General features: G+C 38.1%; 1 protein-coding gene across 1 annotated transcript in view; it reads right to left on the bottom strand.

Annotated features, from left to right (window-relative positions):
• Positions 1-398: 398 nt before the first annotated feature.
• Positions 399-20,429, bottom strand: part of KCNMB4 (potassium calcium-activated channel subfamily M regulatory beta subunit 4) — a 67,040-nt gene continuing 47,009 nt past the window's right edge. The window contains exon 3 of the mRNA XM_019651757.1: positions 399-976. Coding sequence (XP_019507302.1) covers positions 808-976 — 169 coding nt within the window. The 3' untranslated portion in view covers positions 399-807. The remainder of the gene's footprint in view (positions 977-20,429) is intronic.

Consider the following 20,429-nt stretch of genomic DNA (forward strand, 5'->3'; position numbering starts at 1 on the left):
ATTCTATTGTACGAGGATAAAATCCATCAAAAATTACATGAACAGATGAATAAAGGAGAGCAGGGCTCTTAGAGCAAGGACAGGCCTTGTGCATAGTCAACTCACTCTCTTAAGAAATAATCTGGTGAAAAATAATGGATAGGCCAAAGCAAGTGTTGCAGGACATGTGTTCCCAATCTTTGAGCATCCTTTGCCGAAGAGTCACAGAAGGGACTGGAGACTGAGTTAACAACGCAGTAATCCTTCTTTCAAGCAGGAGTAAAAGGGTACTCTCTAATAATGGAAACTGGGGATTATAACATGAGGTCAAGACTTGTGCAGGACTCCTCATCTCTAAGTAAAATTTAATCTAGCAGAACCAAATGAAACCCAGACATTTTCGTTTGTTTGTTTGTTTGTTTTAACCCCGGTAGTCTAACCATTAAAAAAAAAAAAGCAAATAGAAAAGAACACAGACCACTCTATTTTAATATTTTTAAATACCATAAATCATAATGATTTGTATACTACACTGTACAATTATATACTGTTACTTTCAAAAAAAAATGAACATCTTATCGGATGTTCTGAAACTGATACTCCATACAGCTAAGAGCTGGACCCTTTAACCATCGCTACGACACATAGACTACAATCTGTGAGGTTCCAAGTCTTCCAGTTGTGCCTGCTGCTGCTGCCGTTGAGGGAGGAGCCTCTCACAGACCTCTCAGAGCCCCTCTGTCTCCTGCGCCGGAAACAGGCTCTGCAGGTAGATGTGTGCGGATGGATACAGCTTCTGTGCTTTGCTTTCCACAAGCCTCTTCCCCTCTAAGAGAACTTGCGCTTCTTCATGGTTTCTGCCTTGACTGCCAGGCTCTTGGCACAGATCGTCAGGACCACAATGAGAACGCCCACCACAAATGTCACCAGGGGCCAGAGGAAGCAATGCAGGAGGACAATCTCATCATGCGTGCGATGCAGAAGCACATCGTCTGGTCTGCAAGACAGGGAAAGATAAGAAAGGAAGAGTGGTCAGCTGCCTTGGCATGGCATTGAAAACGCTTTACAACCTGGAGCCCAACTTGCTTTCTGGCCCAAAGGAGATAATCATTGGAAGTCAAGACCTCACTCTGACTATAAACACTCTACTTTGTGCTTCAAATCCATTACTGTAAGTTCTGAGGTCTTGAATCAAGTAATTGTGCAAATTTATATATTATTTATAATGTGGTTCATTCACATGTTGCAAAATGTCAAAAGTGTAGTAATCGCTTATTGCTATTGCTTCCTTCCATTTTAAGTTGCTTAACAGATTCCATTTTCTCACTCGTTCTTTAATGTCTGCTGATTAAAGTGGCTCAGATCAGTCTAAAAATTACTTACAGGTTGACATTGTCAAATGAACCCAAATTAGACCTCAGCACTCAACTCAAATGAACTTAATCACACAAAGAAAGACAGTTAAAGCCACTGTTCGAATTTAGTCAGAAAGACCTATGGTATAGCCTTCAGGTCGACTCAGCTTCACTACGTGAAGGTTTTTTTATTAATGAACAAATAAACGGTTGAATTTAATACATTTTCCCATGCTTCTAGGTGGAATTAGCCATCATTGTAAACTACTGACTGCTTTCTTGATAAATTTTGTAAAGTCTTAGCAATATATTTCTATCTTATCAATGAGGGGCTCTATTTTCAATTCCAGTATTTGTCTCATTCACAGGAAATAAAAATGAGGTATGTTCCACAGCCATGATCTTTGGCCATTAGAGAGAGAGTGATCCTGTGAATTTAGTTTTCATTCAAGAAGTTTACATTTTGCAAGATATTTCCATTTCATCCACTGGAAGGTTTGTTGTAATATACTAGAGCAGCAGTGCCGCCTCCAGAAAAGAAAATATTGGGTTGTCGGAAAAGTCATGACGTATTTTTTCTATGTTTTTCATTGCAAAAATGCGTCATGACTTTTCCGACAACCCAATAATAAAAAAATATTTGCCCTCAGAGGCTTTAGAGCACAAGGGCAGTGCATTTCATAGAGAAATGCTTCCTGAGGAGCTCTCACTAATCGTACCTCTCATAATTCACGACCTATTTTCCCAGAGGACTGACAAAGAATGTTGGGTAGATCGCTTCTACCTATAATGCAGCCATCATGTGGCATCAACAGGAACAGTTTTTGCAGCTTGGCTTTGGAATTACACAATCCTTGCCTTTTTTGTGTGTATAATATCATTTCAAATTTTGCATATAAAGTGCGATCTTTATTAATAGCTTATTTCACGTTATTTCAATTAAAATTTGTACCAAGTAAATACAGAGTCATTATAACAATTAAGCAAAAATCATTCCCGCTTACAGAAGTTACTCCTTTTTCTGAATCCCTGTAGCAACACATTGTCTTCAAGACTTGTGCTGTCATTAATCTGGGATATATACTAATACACATATCCTCATTTCCTGTAAGGGCTTGACTTTGTCATTGTCTGTTATTATACATACAGATGTTGTTAAGCAATTGCTTGCTACTGATGAAGGGGAAACTGTCACTGTTGCAGTCTTGTTGTCCATTCAAAATTTTAAAAAACTTCAGGGCCAGCCGAGTGGCTCAGTTGGTTAAAAGCTTGCTCAAGAGTGCGAGCTCTGAGCTACAGGGTCGCCGGTTCGATTCAAGGCCCGAGCTGAGCTGTCACTGAGCTGCCAACAGGTGGCAGGATGGCTCAGCTAAAAACAAAAAACCAAAACCAAACAAACAAAAAAAGCCAAAAAAAAAAATTTTAAGAAACTTCAAGTCGTGAGTGTAAGAAAGTCAAGCCCTGAGTCCAAAAATAATCAGGACATTATCTAGTTGTAGTCATATTTTACAGTCTTTGAAATCCCAACCCCCCACACTGCCACAATTCTTTTCCCAGCTACGCAACTCACAGCTTCAGATGCCTAAACCCAAGTGTGCGAGGGAAGGTAAAAACTGTCTCGGGCTGACCTTCTTCCCTCCCTTCCTTCCTACCTTCCTTTCCCTTCTCCTTCTGTTTTGGGGAATTTTTTTTTGTCTTCAGTTCCTGCTCCTCCAGAATCTATAGGTACAAAGATAAACTAGGTTCTTCATCAAAGGGTGAGGGTGCACAATGTGAATGTGCTTAATTCCACAGAACTATACATTTACAAGGGATAAAATGGTTCAACAAAAACAAGGCTAGGGTAGGTGAGTGGGGAACCTACTTATTTTTGTAACACTATTTTAATTAATTTGCATCTCATTTCCATAAGTAATGTGTTTTGCAGTTAATTTTCTAATGAAATGCTTCAGTGAGTATCTTTTGTATTCCTCTTTTAGTCATTGTTTTATATATTTTTATTTGTTTGTTTTTCAGTTGTAGTTGACATTAAATATTATATTAATTTCAGGTATACAGCATTGTGGTTATACATTTATATAATTTATGCAGTGATCCCCCCAATTAGTCTAGTACCCACCTGGCACTATACATAGTTGTTGCAACATTATTGACTTTATTCTCTAGTTGCTATTGGTGATGTTAAATCCTTTACCACAATGTTGTACAATTGAGCTAGAAAAACAGTCACAGATGAAGGTGGTTAGAACCATTATACCTATTTTCTGAAACACAATTTGAAGAACATTTACTAAAAAAAAAGAATGTGGGTAAATAGGAGGACTGAAAATAATAACTGGAAAATGCTGGGCCCAGATATTTGTTTTATTTAGAAGCTTCTTGGCATTCTACCCCTTGTAATAGCCCTTGGGGCAAAATTTTAATATTTCAAATGACAAAACATCATTCAGTTGAGCTATTGGGTTATGGGCACAGTCATGATGTATTTTTTCTATGTTTTTTGTTGCAAAAAATGCATCGTGACTTTTCTGACAACCCAATAGTGATGTTGAATTTTAATTCTTCTTTGAGGTATTATATAAAATGTTTTATAAAATGTTCACATTTCTTTGAAAATAATTAATGTCTGCTTCCATTTCACACAGTTCTAAGATGCCCCAGTTTCCTTCAATGGAAATGAAGGGAAGCAGAATACGCCACTTTGGCATAAGGATTATTTTGAGCTGATGGCAATTTAAAAGAAGCATATACAAGAAAAGCTCTCTATCCTCCCCCTATCTGCTTAAAAGCAGGGCATAAATTTGTAAGGTGTTCCCTCCCAACCCTTCTCTTCCAGGAAGGACAGAGCCCATCACTGGAGGCAACTCTAGACCTTCATCAGCCCAGAGATGGCGCCAGAGAAAACTATATTACAAACTTTACTGACTAGCTCTTCATTAGTTCCCCCATATATTTACCTTCCTATAGTATGCTGCCCTAAAAAATTAAAGTCCCTTTCCTTTGTCTTTTCATGTCTCTAGAACATATTGCTTTCTTAAAAAGATGCTATGTAAGCCTGAGTTCTAACCACATCTTTGAGTTACGCATCACTGAGTGCTTCCACACATATGGACGATGCACATGTTGATAAACTTCTTTGTTTTTCTCTTGTTAATCTGTCTTTGTCAGTCTAATTTAGTGCCCCAGTCAATGATCCAAAGAGGGGGCGAGGGAAAAGTTTTCCTCCCCTACAGACAAAACTTACTATACAGTAATGCTTATGTTCATCATTGAGTTTAGGATTTACTGAGGTTATCTCTAAATTGATTCTTGTGACATAATTAAAGTCTGGCTCATTCAAACTGTGCCTCTAGTGCCTTAATTGAAGGTGTTCCCCTGCTTCAGTTTCCTCCAATTTTATCAGGCAGCTTTCAGATAGGTTAGCAAAAGTTATTTGCAAAGGGGTTTAGGCTTAGAATTCAGGTTTTCATAATTTCATGATGGTGGAACTAGAGGAACTTTTTTAAAAAATCACTCTTTTTGGCATTTGGCAAACTAGATAAATGGCATGATAAGATCTGAATATGATGGAGTAAAATCAGGATGGTGATGAGGATGAAGGCAATAAGAAAAAAAAAGGATGATTACTCTGTATCTGAAGACTTCAAAAAGTAAGCAAGGGGTGTGTAGAAACACTAATGGAAAGCAGTTTTTACTCCCATGGGGGTGGGTACAAACATCATAAAACAAGAGTAAGTGCTGTGGGTACCCTTATAAATACTTTCCTAACGATTGGCTTTACCCTGAGTAGAGCTCTGAAAGTCTGTTGGGATAACAATAGCTAGCATTTATTAAGTGCTTACTACCTTCCAGGTGCTCTGGTAGGACATTTAATCTCACTTGATCCTTAAAATAACCCTGTGCTGGAAGAATTTTTGTCATTTTACAATCAAAGAAACTAAGGCAAAGAAAGATTACTTTGCCCAAGATTACACAGCTTAAAATAATGACACAAATAATGATTTGACACCTTATCTGTATGCTTTTTAAACGTGTACTATTTACTCCTCAGCTAGCTTTTCTCAAATTTGTATCACCTCTGGTGTTTGTTGAAGAAGTTCAGCTTCTTGGGCTTCAAACCCCTGGTTGACTCTATCAGAATTTGAGGTTGTGAGGCCCAGACATGTGCACTTTTGAGAAGCTCATGGATGACTCTAATACACAATAAAGTTTAAGAAGCACTGTGTAAATTCTAATAGTTTAAAAAAAAATTGGTGTGACACATGAAGCTCTAATACTTAGCTGGTTATTTCTGAAATTGCCTAATTTCGTTTTCATGGGCTCCACATACTTTTGTGCAGCAAGTGCACTGCATAAAGGTACCCTGAGATAAGGCAGGAGAGTGGGGGTGGAAATCCAGACCCTGATGCTAGATTTTCCAAGGGGTAGGGGCTTTGTTCTATTTGGCAAAAGAGGGTAGCAGCAGATCTAATTGTACCAGATAAAAAAACAAAGATTTGGTGTATATCATCCTAAATATACAACTATAACTCATAGATACAGATAACAGAATGGTGATTACCACAGGTGAAGGGATGGGGGAGGGCAAATTGGGTAAAGGGGGACAAATATATGGTAAGGGAAGAAAACTAGACTTTGGGTGGTCAGCACATAATATTGCATTATACAGGTATCGAATTATAATGTTGTACACCTGAAATTTATATAATGTTATTAACCAACATTACTTCAATAAAGTTAATAAGAAAAAATTAGTAAAAAATATTATTTCCTTTGACTTTGTCTCACCAAATGAGATTTCTTCCATGCCACAATGCCTGTGCTGTTGGCTAACAGGGAGAGAAATTGGTGACCTCCTTTTTTAATAGGCTGAAAAATTTCTTAAATTTAACAAGTTCATGTAAAAATCTGAATTACATTATAATTCACTAGTATTGTATGATGATAACTGTACCAATCAAGACACAAGGCAATCTACTTCAAAGTACTTTCTCCATGAGATCCTAGAGGAAATGGAAATCTTTCTAGATTTATTATTACAAGTACTTCTTGCTTACCTAAGCAGGAAATTTTCCTTATCAGGTAGGCTGCTAGGAAGTTAAAATTTTGGCCCATCTCTAGCAAGACTACACGACTTTTTCTGTGTCAACCAGGCCTCTCATACTTTGTCTCATTTTCTTCACATGTTTCTGATTTATTTTGTCTTCCTAAATTCTATCACTCTTTAGAGCACTCGCTAAACCCTTCTTAGAATAGGCATATATCAATTATCTACATTTACCTATCAGGCATACAATGAACCTTGGAAAAGTTTTTAGTTGTCAAGTTTTATCCATATTTCTATGAGAAATAATATACTACGTCATTACAGGAAGTTGCACTTAGGTATTTTGATGAAATCTTATTTTAAATCTACAAATGCTTCATCATTATCACAACCATAAAATAATTCTGCAGGCAAAATGTCAGTCCAGTATACCAGGCCTCTGAATAGTAGCATAGCCAAATGACATAAAAATGGAATGATTTCATCTGCCCAACCTTTAGACTAGGTGCTATCTATTCCTGCTCTAAAGCTTGCTTATTATTTATAACATGACCTACTTTTCAAAAGAACCTGAAATAGATAACAATAAAAACAAAAGACTTGAGTACAATAAAATCCTTAAACTGACAGTAAAGGGCAAGTACAATTTAATTAGGATGGGGAAAAAAATAGAAATTCCAAGCTACGCAAAGCTCCCGTCTTAAGCCTAAGTGGAACTCACCTCTGAATGTCCCAGCACCCAAGGAAAAAAGAACACAGATGCATTACACCATTGCCACTGAAAAAAATTTTTTTGAAAAGGAAGCATGCCAATTCGTCACAACACACTTTGTTGCTAGGGCTAAATTCGATAAATTAGATTGTGTATATTTTTACATAAAGTAATCCATATAACACATTTAAAAGGCCCTTGAAATAGCAGTTTTACAAATCTGGCTAATGAAATCATTTGAGGAGTTTTTACAATACCAATTCCAAGATCTCAGCTCTCCTGAATCAGATGGAGGCTTTAAACAGCTTTCCAAGTGATGCCAATAATGACTCACATCTGGGGATAAGTGACTTAAGGCTTTTTAAGTATCAAAAATGGTTTTTGACAATAACTGAAGAGCAAATCATTCAAGACTGAAATCAGTGAAGAACATTTTATGTGACTGGTTGAAAGGAGAGTCTTCTGTCAGGTTAATTCCTGACATTGAAGGGAAAAAACGATATTTTATCATGAAAACTAAAGAACCCTGACATGTATTGATTCCTGTGTAACTTTGTCTACTTACTTGGAGCTGGGTTTCAGACAGCCTTTGAAAGTTTTCCATAAAAGCCTCAAATGTATAAACAAATATTCAATTGAAATGCGACAGGTAAGAGGTGAGAGTATGTCATAGATTTTCAGGCAGGAGTTGATACCTAATCTAGAAAGCTTTGATGTAGGTATTATTAAATATTTTGATTTTTGGCAAGACCTCATGCTATGGGCTTTCTAGAATGAGATTTAATTAAAATGCACCTCAGGAAAATATCTGATCTATTGATTAATGATTTTTAAAACATTTCAAAAGATTTTTTCTACCAAAAGATATTGACGACTGACTGATAATAACATTGAATATGGTTTTGACATAATTGAGCTATCCTTATTGACTGTAATTATCCAACGTGGTTAGTTGCTGTGTGAAGCAATCATAGGGCCTTGCCAAGAAAAAGGTATGCTTGTCTTCCTATGTGACCACAGGAAAGTACTTGAACAGATAATCGAGAAGCTATAATAAGTCCTGTTATAGCTCTCTACTGTCCACCATGTGAGAACACAGCAAGAAAATGGCCATGTGTAGTCAGGAAGAGGGCTCTCACTAGAACCCGACCACGCTGGCACGCTGAGCTCAGACCTCCAGCCTTCATAACTGTGAGAAAGAAATGTTGGTTAAGGTAAAAAAACCAACCAACAACAAAAAAAAAACAACTCATAGATTACAGTAAGAATACAGGAAACAAAACAGAGATCCTTTGCAGTGTTTTTTTGTTTGTTTGTTTTTGTTGTTGTTTTTGGGGGGGTGTGTGATTTGCTCTATCATGAGCCCATTTTTGTCCTCCCCAGTTCAGCAATGATATTGTGATTAGTAAGGGCTTTTAAAAGCTTGGGAGGTTGTTACTCTGTGAGGGTGAAAAGGATAACTATTGCATTGTTCTGTACACCTGAAACTAACAATAAAAAAAATAAATAAATGCGTTTCCTAAGTTAAAAAAATAAATAAAGAAATAAAAATAAAAGCTTGGGAGGTGTTTTAACAAGATCATGACTTTGTTCTTCAGAAGGTTCCTGTGTATGGATGAAAGGCTGCTTATAGATCTATAAATGTTATAAATATCCTTACATTTTCTTAACTATTTTCTCCAATTAGGTGAACTTAGAGTAGTAATGTTTAATTGTTTAACAGTTCTTCCTCAAGCTTGCCTAGTCTTCATGTCTATTCAGGATATTACATCAAGTCCCAAACCTGCAGTTTCTGGAAAGAAAAATGTGCATTCGGCTTTGGCAGCATATATAACAAACTGGCAGCTGTTTTATTTTTGACCAATAAAGTACTGAATTAATTATCAATTCGCAAGATTATACTTTAAGTTCACACTGATGGAAAGTCCTAAGTAGCCTGGCAAATGCAGGACAGTATTTCAGATCATGAACTTGAATTAGAAAAACTTGGGTTTGAAAAGGGGCTTTACAGATTGCTAACTACATGGCATTAAGAAAAACATTTAATCCCTCTGCGTCTTAACTTTTTCATCTGTAAAATGGGGATACGAATACCTCCCTTACAGGGTTGTCCTGAGGAGTAAATGAAATAATGTATGCCAGGTGCTTAGGCAGAAGCCTGCCTAATAGTGAGTATTCAATACCCAATAAGGGATGGTAATAATAATGATTATCATTATAACTTTGGCACTCACAACTCACACAATGATTTTTCAATGTTGGCAATAACATATATTTTCCAAATTTTTCTTCAATCTAAGACTGTCCCACCGAAGCCACAGGAAATTCCTTTGATCAAATTAAAATTTTGACATAGATGCCTTCATCCCCCCTTACCCACCTTTACCCCTTGTAGTCAGCTTTCCAAGTCCTATCCAAGTAGGATTAAAGGTAGCGGTGTTAAGAAACAAAATAGATTTAACAAGCAAATGATTACTTTCCATTTTAATGTATGCATCTCAGATAGAAAGAAAAAAATTTCTTTAACATCAGTCCCTGGATTAGGAACACAAATAGAAGTTAACCCTAATTTTATCCCCAGAGCCATCATTTAATGACAAATTACGGCGTTTGGGTTTAGCAATGTTTTCCTACTGATGAAGAATGGGTGTCCTCCTGAAGTTGAAGCTGAATAATACTGAATGTCAACTATAATTTAATATGCATATAGTCACAGGATATGGAATACAGCATAGGGAATAGAGTCAATGGTACTATAATAGCGATATACAATGTCAGAAGGGTAACAGACTGGGGAAGAGGGGTTATCACTTTGTGAGGAGTGTAAATGTCTAACTATTACATTGTTTTGTACACCTGAAACTAATAAAATAAAAAGAATAGTTCCCAGTGATATTCATACAAAAGTTTTTAAATTCAAATTCCATGTATATATTCCTGAGTCATAAGGTAGAAATGATCTCTAAACACGGAATATGTGTAAAATTTCTAATGCTCTGATAAAAATTATAAATGAATAAAAATAAAGTGACAAGATGTTAATTTAAAAAAAAAAAAGAATGCATGTCCTTACAATTGCAGCCCAGACAAGTAATCATCTCACCCCAGATCTTCTAATGCACAGGTCTGGGGAAACCACTGTAGCTCTATGTCCCAGAGTTACAAACTTCTTTTAAGGTTTTATTCGCATAGTGTGGTAATTAATTACTTTTTATACATCTGCCTGTTTTCCCAACTTGATTCTTAGAACCCAGAGGTCAGGGACCGCATCTTATTCTTCCCACCATAAATAAACAAACAAACAAAATCAAGATGGGTCAAAAACTTAATTGTAAAAAACAAACAATAAATGCTCTAGAAGAATACCTAAGTTTTAAAAAATAACTTGTCTTTTATTTTTTTATTGAGGAGCCATCCTGCCACCTAGTGGCAGCTTAGTGGCAGCTCAGCTCGGGCCGGGACTTGAACTGCTGTTGCTCAGAGCTCAAATTCTTGAGCAAGCTCTTAACCAACTGAGCCACTCGGCCGGCCCCCTAAAAAATAACCTTAAAATGGGGGAGCATTTGAGATCTTGCTTCCTGGCATATCATCAGCTTGGCTCAAATAAACTCATAAAAATTCCAAAAAAAAAAAGAAAAGAAAAGAAAAAATAACCTTAAAATGAGAAAAAAAATCTTTTTTAATATGGTTTTTGGGTGTAAGTATGTCCCAAATATTCTGTTAGACTTACACTAAGAAATTATTCATTGTTTATTAAAAATTAAAATTCAACTGGTATCTTTTATTTTAATTTGCTAAATTTGACAACCTTAATTTCTAAGTAAGACATGAAATGTAGAAACTATTAAGAAAAGATGGATGATCTAATTACAGAAATGTAAACATTTCTGTATAGTCAAAAAACCTCCACAAATCCCAAACAAGAAAAAAAGGAGTTTATCACCACCAAACCAGTATTTCAAGGAATGTTAGAGAGACTTCTTTAAGATGAAAAAAAAAAGTAAAAAATATGAATAATAAAATGGCAATAACTACATATTTATCAATAATTACTTTCAATGTAAATGGGTTAAATGCTTCAATCAAAAACATAGGGTGGCTTGGGCAGTTGGGTGGCTCAGTTGGTTACAGTGCGTCCTCTGAACAACAGGGTTGCCAGTCTGATTCCCACATGGGCCAGTGAGCTGCACCCTCCGCAACTAGATTGAAGACAACGACTTGAACTGAGCTGCTGCTGAGCTACCTGTGGGCGGTCGGACGGCTCAGTTGGTTAGAGAGTGTGCTCTTAACAACAAGTTTCCGGTTCGATTCCTGCATGAGATGGTGGGCTGCGCCCCCCCCCATAACTAAGATTGAACATGGCACCTTGTGTTCTTAACAACAAGGTTGCCGGTTCAATTCCCGCATGGGATGGTGGGCTGCATCCCCCGTAACTAAGATTGAACATGGCACCTTGAGCTGAGCTGCCGATGGGCAGCCAGATGGCTCAGTTGGTGAAAGCGTGTACTCCTAACTAGGTTGCTGGTTCGATTCCCACATGGGATGGTGGGCTGTGCCCCCTGCAACCAGACTGAAAAAGGTGACTGGACTTGGAGTTAATGGGTCCTGGAAAAAACAAATTGTTACCCAGTAAAAATAAAAAAAAAATCCATATTTAAAAAAAAACAACATAGGATGGCTAAATGTATAAGAAAGCAAAACCCTTATATATGCTGCTCACGAGAGACTCACTTCAGATTGAAATACACAAACAGACTGAAAGTAAAGGGATGGAAAAATATATTTCATGAAAAAAAATTTATACCAGACAAAATAGACCTTAAAACAAAGGCTATATATAACAAGAGACAAAGAAGAACCCAGCAATTCCACTTCTAGGTATTTATCCAAAGAAACCCAAAATGCCAAGATATGGAAGCAATCTAAGTGTCCATCAACAGACAAATGGATAAAGAAGAGGTGGTACATATATACAATGGAATATTACTCAGCCATAAAAAGAATGAAATATTGCCATTTGCAACAACATCGATGGACCTAGAGGGTATTATGCTAAGTGAAATAAGACAGAGAAAGACAAATACCATATGATTTCACTTATATGTGGAATCTAAAAAACAAACACTACATAAATGAACTCATAGATAAAGAGAACATTTTGATGGTCGCTAGACGGGAGGGGGTTTGGGGGGATGGGTGAAAAAGAGGAAAGAATTAAGATGTGCAAATTGCCAGTTATAAAAATAGTCATAGGGATGTAATGTACAGCATAGGAAATATAATCAATAATATTGTAATAACTATGTATGGTGTCAGATGGGTACTTATCACAGTGATCACTTCTTAAGTTATATAAATGTCTAATCACTATGTTGTACACCTGAAACTAATGTATAATATTTTATGCCAACTATAATTGACATGTAAAAAGGTATTTTAAGAAACAAATAAAAGCAGTGGGATGTGGTAAAAACAATTTAACACTTACCTAAAAATTTTAATTTCTTATAGAAAAAAAAAGCTTCACAGAGCAAAAATAAAACTTCATAGGCAAAAATAAAAACAAATTGTTAATATTTATATGAAAAGATGCTCAATTCCATTCATTAATGAAAGAAAAGCAAATTAAAAACAAGATACCATTTTTTACCTATAAAATTGGTAAAAATTAGGGATTGATAATAGTTTTGGAGTGTATGTGGGAAAATAAAACTTTTATGTAAGTTAAGTACAACTTTTTTTGAATGGTTGTTAGGATCTACTAAAATTTTAGATCTATAAAATTTTATAACATTTGACTCAGCAATTATACTTCCATCAATTTATTCTTTTTTTTTTTTAAAGGAATATCTGAAAAGGTAATGGGCAAATTTTTTCTCCTCAAGGTTTTAAAAATTAAAATCGGGGCATAATTTAGGATATTATCTTCCCTTCAGAATCTAAAACTCTCTGTTCACTGTAGCTGTCATTTCTTTTACTCGAAAACTTCAGTTCTACATCTTGTTTTCATTTTTTCAGTTATCCTGCCGATTTATGTAGATGGATTACTGTTAGAGCAACTAGGAATATATTTATTTCAAAACATTCCTCACATAGTAAATAACAGAAATCTGCTGTTATTTGACTATATATAAAACCATATATAGTAAAATACTGTAATATGAGTTTTCCAAGAAACCTTCACCAAACTCAACTGCAATGACCCCAAAGGAGAGAAAAGAGAAGAGTCACCTGAAGTGTTCTTCAGAAAAAAATAAGGTTTTTAAAGGACCTATAAAAAAAAGATGGAAGGGAGGGGGCAGGACCAACGATGAATAAACAACAATGACATAAACCTATAAGAATACTGTCAGGAAGGCAACACACAGGGTAAGATGAGCTGATGAAACATGCTGCAGACAACGTTAAAGGGCTATTAAAGCTATGTTTAAAGGAAGAAGCAAAACAAAAACGAACAGGCTACCCACCTACTTAGGACAAATGACTCAGTGTTAACAGAGAGAACCTAGAACCACAAAACTCTCATTTTTCTCATTTCTCCATGGAGGAAAATACTATTCAGATTGGAAATGATGGCCCAAACCCAGACACCTGAAACCGAGAAGAGGCAAGAAGACAATAACAGACGACACTTCTGAGAGATTTCCTTTGCTGGCCGAGGAAAATCCCCAGGCAAGCGTATTCCTAATGCCAAAACGGGGGTTATTTTACACCTTTCCATTTCTCATTACAGTAAAAAAAAAAAACTATTGCCCTATGAAATTTTCATGTCATCATCGGTGCTTTCTCAATGAAATGAGGCCCTCACACATAGACTCATAGACCCTTAGACACAGACTCCCTCTGAGGAGGGAGCTGTGGGCCTCCAGAAGGGGCACAGGCTTTTGATTTTCTTAGGAATGGGGCGCAAGTTCTGACTCGCCACTTACTTTAGGCAGGTCATTTATCTCACCAAGCCTCAGCTGACTCATTTGTAAAACGGGAAATAAACCCTTATTAGGAAGATCAAATTGAGGGTATTTATGCAGAAAGTGTTTTTCTACAAAACCATACACAGCATAGATAGCCTCAAATCTCGTCCATAGCCAAGTTCCCCAACCTTGGAGAAATATATTTGTCAACCCACAGAACATAAAACGCAGAACCAGAATCTTTTAAAATTTGTGGCATTGTCAAAGCTCAGAATTAAACACAACCTAAGTCAAAGTCAATTACACTTGGAACTGGCTACAAATTACTACCCGTATGTTTTCTATGCGGTGGTAACAAATTCAGTGGCTTAAAACAACACAAATGTATTCTCGCATAGTTCTGGGGGTCAGAAGTCTGAAATTTGATTCACTAGGCTGAAAGGAAGGTGTCAGCAGGGCTGCATTCCTTCTAGAGGCTCGAGGGGATAATCTGTTTCTTGTCTTTTCCAGCTCTTAAAGGTTGCCCGCATTCCTTTGTTCGTGGCTCCTTGGCATCACTGCAACCTTTTGCTTCCATCTTCATGTTCCCTACCATGCCTCTGATCTCCAATCTTCCTCTTATAAAGACCCTGTAATTACACTTAGGGCCTATCCAGATAATCCAGCATAAACGTTCCATCTCAAAATCCTTAATCACACCTGCAAAGTCTCTTTAACCATATATGGGAACATAGGTAACAAGGTCAGGTAACATAAATCTATGGGGATTAGTATGTGGACATCTACACACTACCATAACTATCCTATATTATAATCTGTTCCTTATTAACACAAGTTTTTTTATCCCTTTCCCCAACTAGTCATTCAGAATTAAATCAACAGAAGCATCTTTAAAAACACAAAAAACCAAAAACAAAACAGAGAATAAACTCTTTTCTATTACCCCAACCTGAGTTATAAAGTGTTTCCTTTTTTTCCACATTTGCTCTTTTATTACAAACGCATTTACATACAAAACACACCTGCCTGAAGCTATTATGAAAGACTTCTTTCCTTCATCTGCGCTGTCTTCCTGTTTTGTGCCTGCGCCTAGCTAGAGCTCCCCTCCCCTCACTACCCGCTGCTCCTAACCACATCACTCACGGAGCTTCCCGAATCTTAATATAATCTTCCATCTTAATTCTCCCTCAGGAATTGCCCTCTTATTTCCTATGGGATTTCCTTTCTGTCTCAGCAATGTGTCTTTGCCATTTCCTCTTCAATCTGACGTATTCTTCACCAAGTATGTCCAAAGCTTCTAAATTCTTCTTTATTCAGATCTTCCATGATGCAACATGGCACTAGTCATTCTCCATATTAATTTTCACCACAATCCTATGCCATATCATGACCTTGGTCTCCATGAACTATCCTTCAAACCTTTTTTAAATTCTGAATTTAAAAATCGAGATAGAATTTCCATACAGGGAAAGTGTATAGTTTGTGTACACTTTGGTAGTAAGTGTACAGTTTGGTCAGATCTTCGTGTTATTGTCATACTGTTGATTTCTGATCTTTTTACTTCTATCTTATATTTTTAAAAGTTTTACAATTTCTCTCCAACCCATTCTCCTATTTAACAACCTGAATTCTTCCATACAATTATTTTTCCCATAAAGATCAATACTGTCTTATTAAATCACATTTTACTCAGAAATGGGGATGTGGAAGGGTGGGGCTGTTATGCTCCTAAAGGAAATCTCTCAGAGCCTGGTTCCCATCAATGGAGCAACGCCTACCCCTGGAGAAACATCCTCAGAAAACGGGAATGTTGACTTATGATAATAATGCTTGAAATGCCCTTCTGTTTTTTCAATTCCTTATTTGGAGGAATTATTTTTTAACCACCAAAAGGTGCTTGTTGCCATCTAGCATGTCTGAAAATACACTGATACAAAAGGGACTCCCAAAACACATCAGGGGCTGGATGGGACTAAAAACAACAGTACTAATTAAACCAGGACACCCCAGGATTCCTCTCACTGATGAAGACAAAACAACAGGGTCCCTTATTTACTTTGTGCAGCAAAATACCAAAGTAAAAGGAGAAGTTCTCCTTACAGAAAAGGCTGCAAACACTGAAAGGATAATCACTGAGCAAAATTATGTGCCTTTTTCTCAATGTCTTCAAAAACAGGTAAGAGGCTCCCCTTTGAAATTAAATGAGATGATATCCAAAAGCTTAAAACTGAGCCAGTGTCTTCTAGGCCCATTTGCTACCCTGATTCTGAGATCCTTGTGTTCAAACCTGCTCCATTGTTTTAGGAGAAAGAAGACATAGGCTGAACCCCGCATAGTAACTGCACACACAGAAAAAGACTCTTTTGAAAGATGACTTTAACAACCACACTTTATATGATTTCCCTAAGCTGAATCATGTTCTCAGCCCTCACTGCAGGCAAAGGGGATACCGAAACTAGCAGGAGATAGAATCACAGATCACACACTTGCAACGTGGGTGTGAGAAACCGTTTCCAGGGAGAAAATGAGAAACATATTGAAGCACCCAAAATATGCATAAAAGCAGGGATTCCATTGGGTGTTGGTAAGACTGGAAAGAGCTTCAGAACTTGGTTCTCAAGGAACTGAGGCGGGTAAGGAATCCCCCCAAATGTCAATGTGTCTTCTTACCATCTGAAAAATCCTGGGCATATTGTGTGCAGATGAAAAGTGGCATTTTCAAAGGAGGTTGAGGCACATTTTCCCCACGATTTTTGATACAAAGTCAAGATGGCAGAGGCTCCTTAACTAGTAAAACAGAAGTGGGGGCAGAGCAACAAGGGCTCATTCACCCACCCACGGCTCCAACGAAAATGCCCCCGCTAAGAACCGCAATGCAGAGGGTCTGCCCAACTCCACAAAGCCTGCATTTTCCCCCCAATGATTCTCACACCTAAAAGAGCATCACTCAGTGCTAAGCTTGAAGTGAGAGCTCAGTAAATGTTAGTGGAATAAGAAGGAATGAAAATCCAGTGCCACAGAGTTTCAGTGAAGCAAATGTTAGGGTTGGGGAGGGGAGTAGGATCTTAGACTTCATGGGGATTCTTTCAAAGTCTACTTATATTTGTTTGAAATCGTAAATGTCATAGATGTATTTGCATAAATAGTCATGTGTATTTGCTTGTGTTTTTATAGATTGTGCCAACTATTTTCAGATAATTTCGAAGAGAAAGTGATCATGTGTACTAGTCGTTTCTGTCATTATAAAATTTCTTTTCTTCCTGCTTAGTTATTTTAAAACCTATCTCTAGCCTGCCCAACCAACCCACGTGAACGTAACTACTGTGTCTCGGGGGTTATTGTTCCTTCAACTCACCTGCCCCATACCTGCTCAGGTGCTTTCCCCTCCTTGAGATGCCTTTTAACACTCCTACTCCTATGCAGGTCACTGTTTCAGACCTAGCATGCTAGGAAATGCTGCCAGCACCTAGTTAAGCCAAAACCAAATGAGCCCAAGCAGGTGAATAGACCTTCTGTTTTTTCCAAACCTCTGGAAAAGATCCTGTAACTCATTCCACAGTAATTCATTCCACAACTTATTCTCAGGAAATCACCATTAATGTCTGATAGGTTAAGTTCAATTCCCTATAATTAGATCCTCAAGGAAGAAAAATCAGCCAGTCGACACAATTTAGTATTTTCTTTTCTATACCTCTTGTATCAGTATGGCTCCATTATTTTGGCAACTCTGAAGAAAGGATTGAAAAATGAATCCTAGGTAAGGGAAAAGTGAATCACATATCTTTTTTTATTATTATGAAAGCTTGAAGGAAACAGGGCTGCCTCCTATTACAATATTGTCATTCTAGAAGTTTTCCAATTGTTAAAACCCCATTTCATTAAAATGTTTTATGCACCAAACAGTTATTGTTTAAATTAAATAATCAGCAGAGTATATATACTTCGGTGCTGCAGGTAGGAAGATAGAAATAGGCTGGCATTTCTATCCAGGCTAGCAATGAATCATTCATCCTAACCCCAAAATTATGTTGTAAAGACTACATGAATAATAGCTTTACGTTCAGTTTTTTTGGAGTCCGTTAAGCAGTTATTTCTTTTGATAAAAGTGCATTGAACAGATATTGAAATACTCTTGCACAGTAAAATTAGCTAACTTAATTGTGAAGCTCTTTTCCTAACTGATAAATTGCATATAAATATATGTCTGGAGAACAAAAGCTTTATAGAGAAATATGCACAACAATGTGATTACCTATGGTACAATAATACAATTTTTAAAACTCGAAGGGCCGGCCGAGTGGCTCAGTTGGTTAAGAGCTCACTCAAGAGTTGGAGCTCTGAGCAACAGCGGTTCGAGTCCAGCCCGAGCTGAGCAGCCGCTGAGCTGCCAACAGGTAGCAGGATGGCTCAGCTAAAANGCTCTGAGCAACAGCGGTTCGAGTCCAGCCCGAGCTGAGCAGCCGCTGAGCTGCCAACAGGTAGCAGGATGGCTCAGCTAAAAAAAAAAAAAAAAAACTCGAGCAATTAAAAAGGCCATATCGGTCAATCTTAAAGTTTCTCTTCAATGTACCAGTAACTTAACTTTACTCCGGTAGCATGTAATATTCAAAATTCAAGAAAATACATGTAAACAGTTATCAGATTGTTGGACTTTATAAACAAGATAAAGAGTTTGACAATCACTAAAAATTGTAAGCATGAGTATTCCTAGTGAAATTTGTTTTATTTTCCTCTGCCATGAGGCTAGTGTTAATGTCCCAGATAAGGGCCACTCCTTTAGCCAGGGTCCTGCAATGACAATGGCATGGAGCACAGCTGCAGAGGACCCAAGACAGACATGTACTATAAGCAGGGAATAAGCTCTCATTGTTATGAGCTATTGAGATTTTCAGGTTACCGCAGCACAATTTAGCCTAAGATCCCTGAAATGCACAGCTATGGGCTGTGGATCCTACAATTTCAATAAGTAAATAGTCATTTTGGTCAAAATTAGTCTTCTTAATCTAAAGCACAAAAACAGTTTACAGATACACATTTGAGCATTTTAAAAGACTTTCTCTGTACTCAATTCTCTTCCTTTCAGCCAGTCAACAACATTTGTGGAACACCTACAGTGAGGTAGACAGCAGGGCTGTACTGATGTGTTGGCTTTCACTAACCAGCTCTCAGCCTTGGGGCACAAATACTGCCTGCTCCTGTCTGTATTCCCATTACCCAGCACAATGCCAGGCATGTGCTCTAGGTGCTCTGTAAATGTTTGTTGTTATTTATTGTTGCAATATATTTCAAAATGCAATGGGCTTTGTATAAAGTAAAGAGGCGATAAAAGGAGTGAGATCCAAGGTGGTGGAGTAGATACACACTGTGCTTGCCTCATCCCAGGAACACATCAAAATTACAACTAAATGATAGAGCAGTCAACCTGGAGAACCATCTAAAGTCTAGCTGAATAGAAGTTTTATAACTAAGACTATAAAGAAGTCACATCGAGACTGGTAGGAGGAGAAGAGACGTACAACGGGCTGGCCCCAAACCTTCCTGTGGAGGTTCAAAATCAAGAGGGATATTTCTGCCACAGAGATTCCCCATGGAGGAGTGAGGGATCCCAGCCACACACCGGGTTCCCCAGCCCAGAATACTGGTGCCGGGAAGAGAAGCCCCCACTACATCTGGTTGTGCAAAACAGTGAGGATTCCAACTGTCTGGGTGGGACAGAAGGCTGCAGGAAACCCAGACATCCTCTTAAAGGGTCCATGCACAAACTCACTCACTTGCAGGCACTCACCCTAGGCTCTGGTGGAGGGACAGCGATTTGGGGAACGTCAGAGACATAAGGGGAAAGACTGAGTTTTGTGGCTTCAGGGCGAGCACTGGAGGGAAAGTTGCCATTTTTGTTGTGTGGGGTCCATCTCCCATGCACCTTGTAGGTGGATACCATCTTTCCTGTGTTGAACCCTCCCCGACAGGCCAAATCTGAATCTGAGTTGTTCTGGTGAGCTCCACCGGCTCCACCATGGTGACTCACTGAGACGCCACCGTACCCAACTCTGTACCACATGAGGCTTTATCAGCAATTGAACCTTACTTACAAAAGCTGGCAGTTAGCAGCAGGCCTTGGAGTGTCCTGGCTTTTTTTGTAGCTATCCCAGGCCCAGTACTGGTGGCAGCCATCCTCACTTCACAGCGTGGCTTCTCCCACCTGCCTCCAGATCAAGCACAGGCAGCGACCAACCATGGATTGCTTTGAAGCTCCTACCAGGTAGTCCCCAGCCAGTCACAGGCAGTGGGTGACCTGGACCTGCACCAGAGCCCTTGCCAAGAAGCCCCAGAACCGGGGCCGGCCGAGTGGCGCGATGGTTAAGAACTCGCTTGGGATGCCAGAGGGCCCCGGTTCGGATCCCACATATGAGGGCCAGTGACACTGC

Source organism: Hipposideros armiger, unplaced genomic scaffold (genome assembly GCF_001890085.2).
Source record: "Hipposideros armiger isolate ML-2016 unplaced genomic scaffold, ASM189008v1 scaffold_166, whole genome shotgun sequence".
Lineage (NCBI taxonomy): Eukaryota > Metazoa > Chordata > Mammalia > Chiroptera > Hipposideridae > Hipposideros > Hipposideros armiger.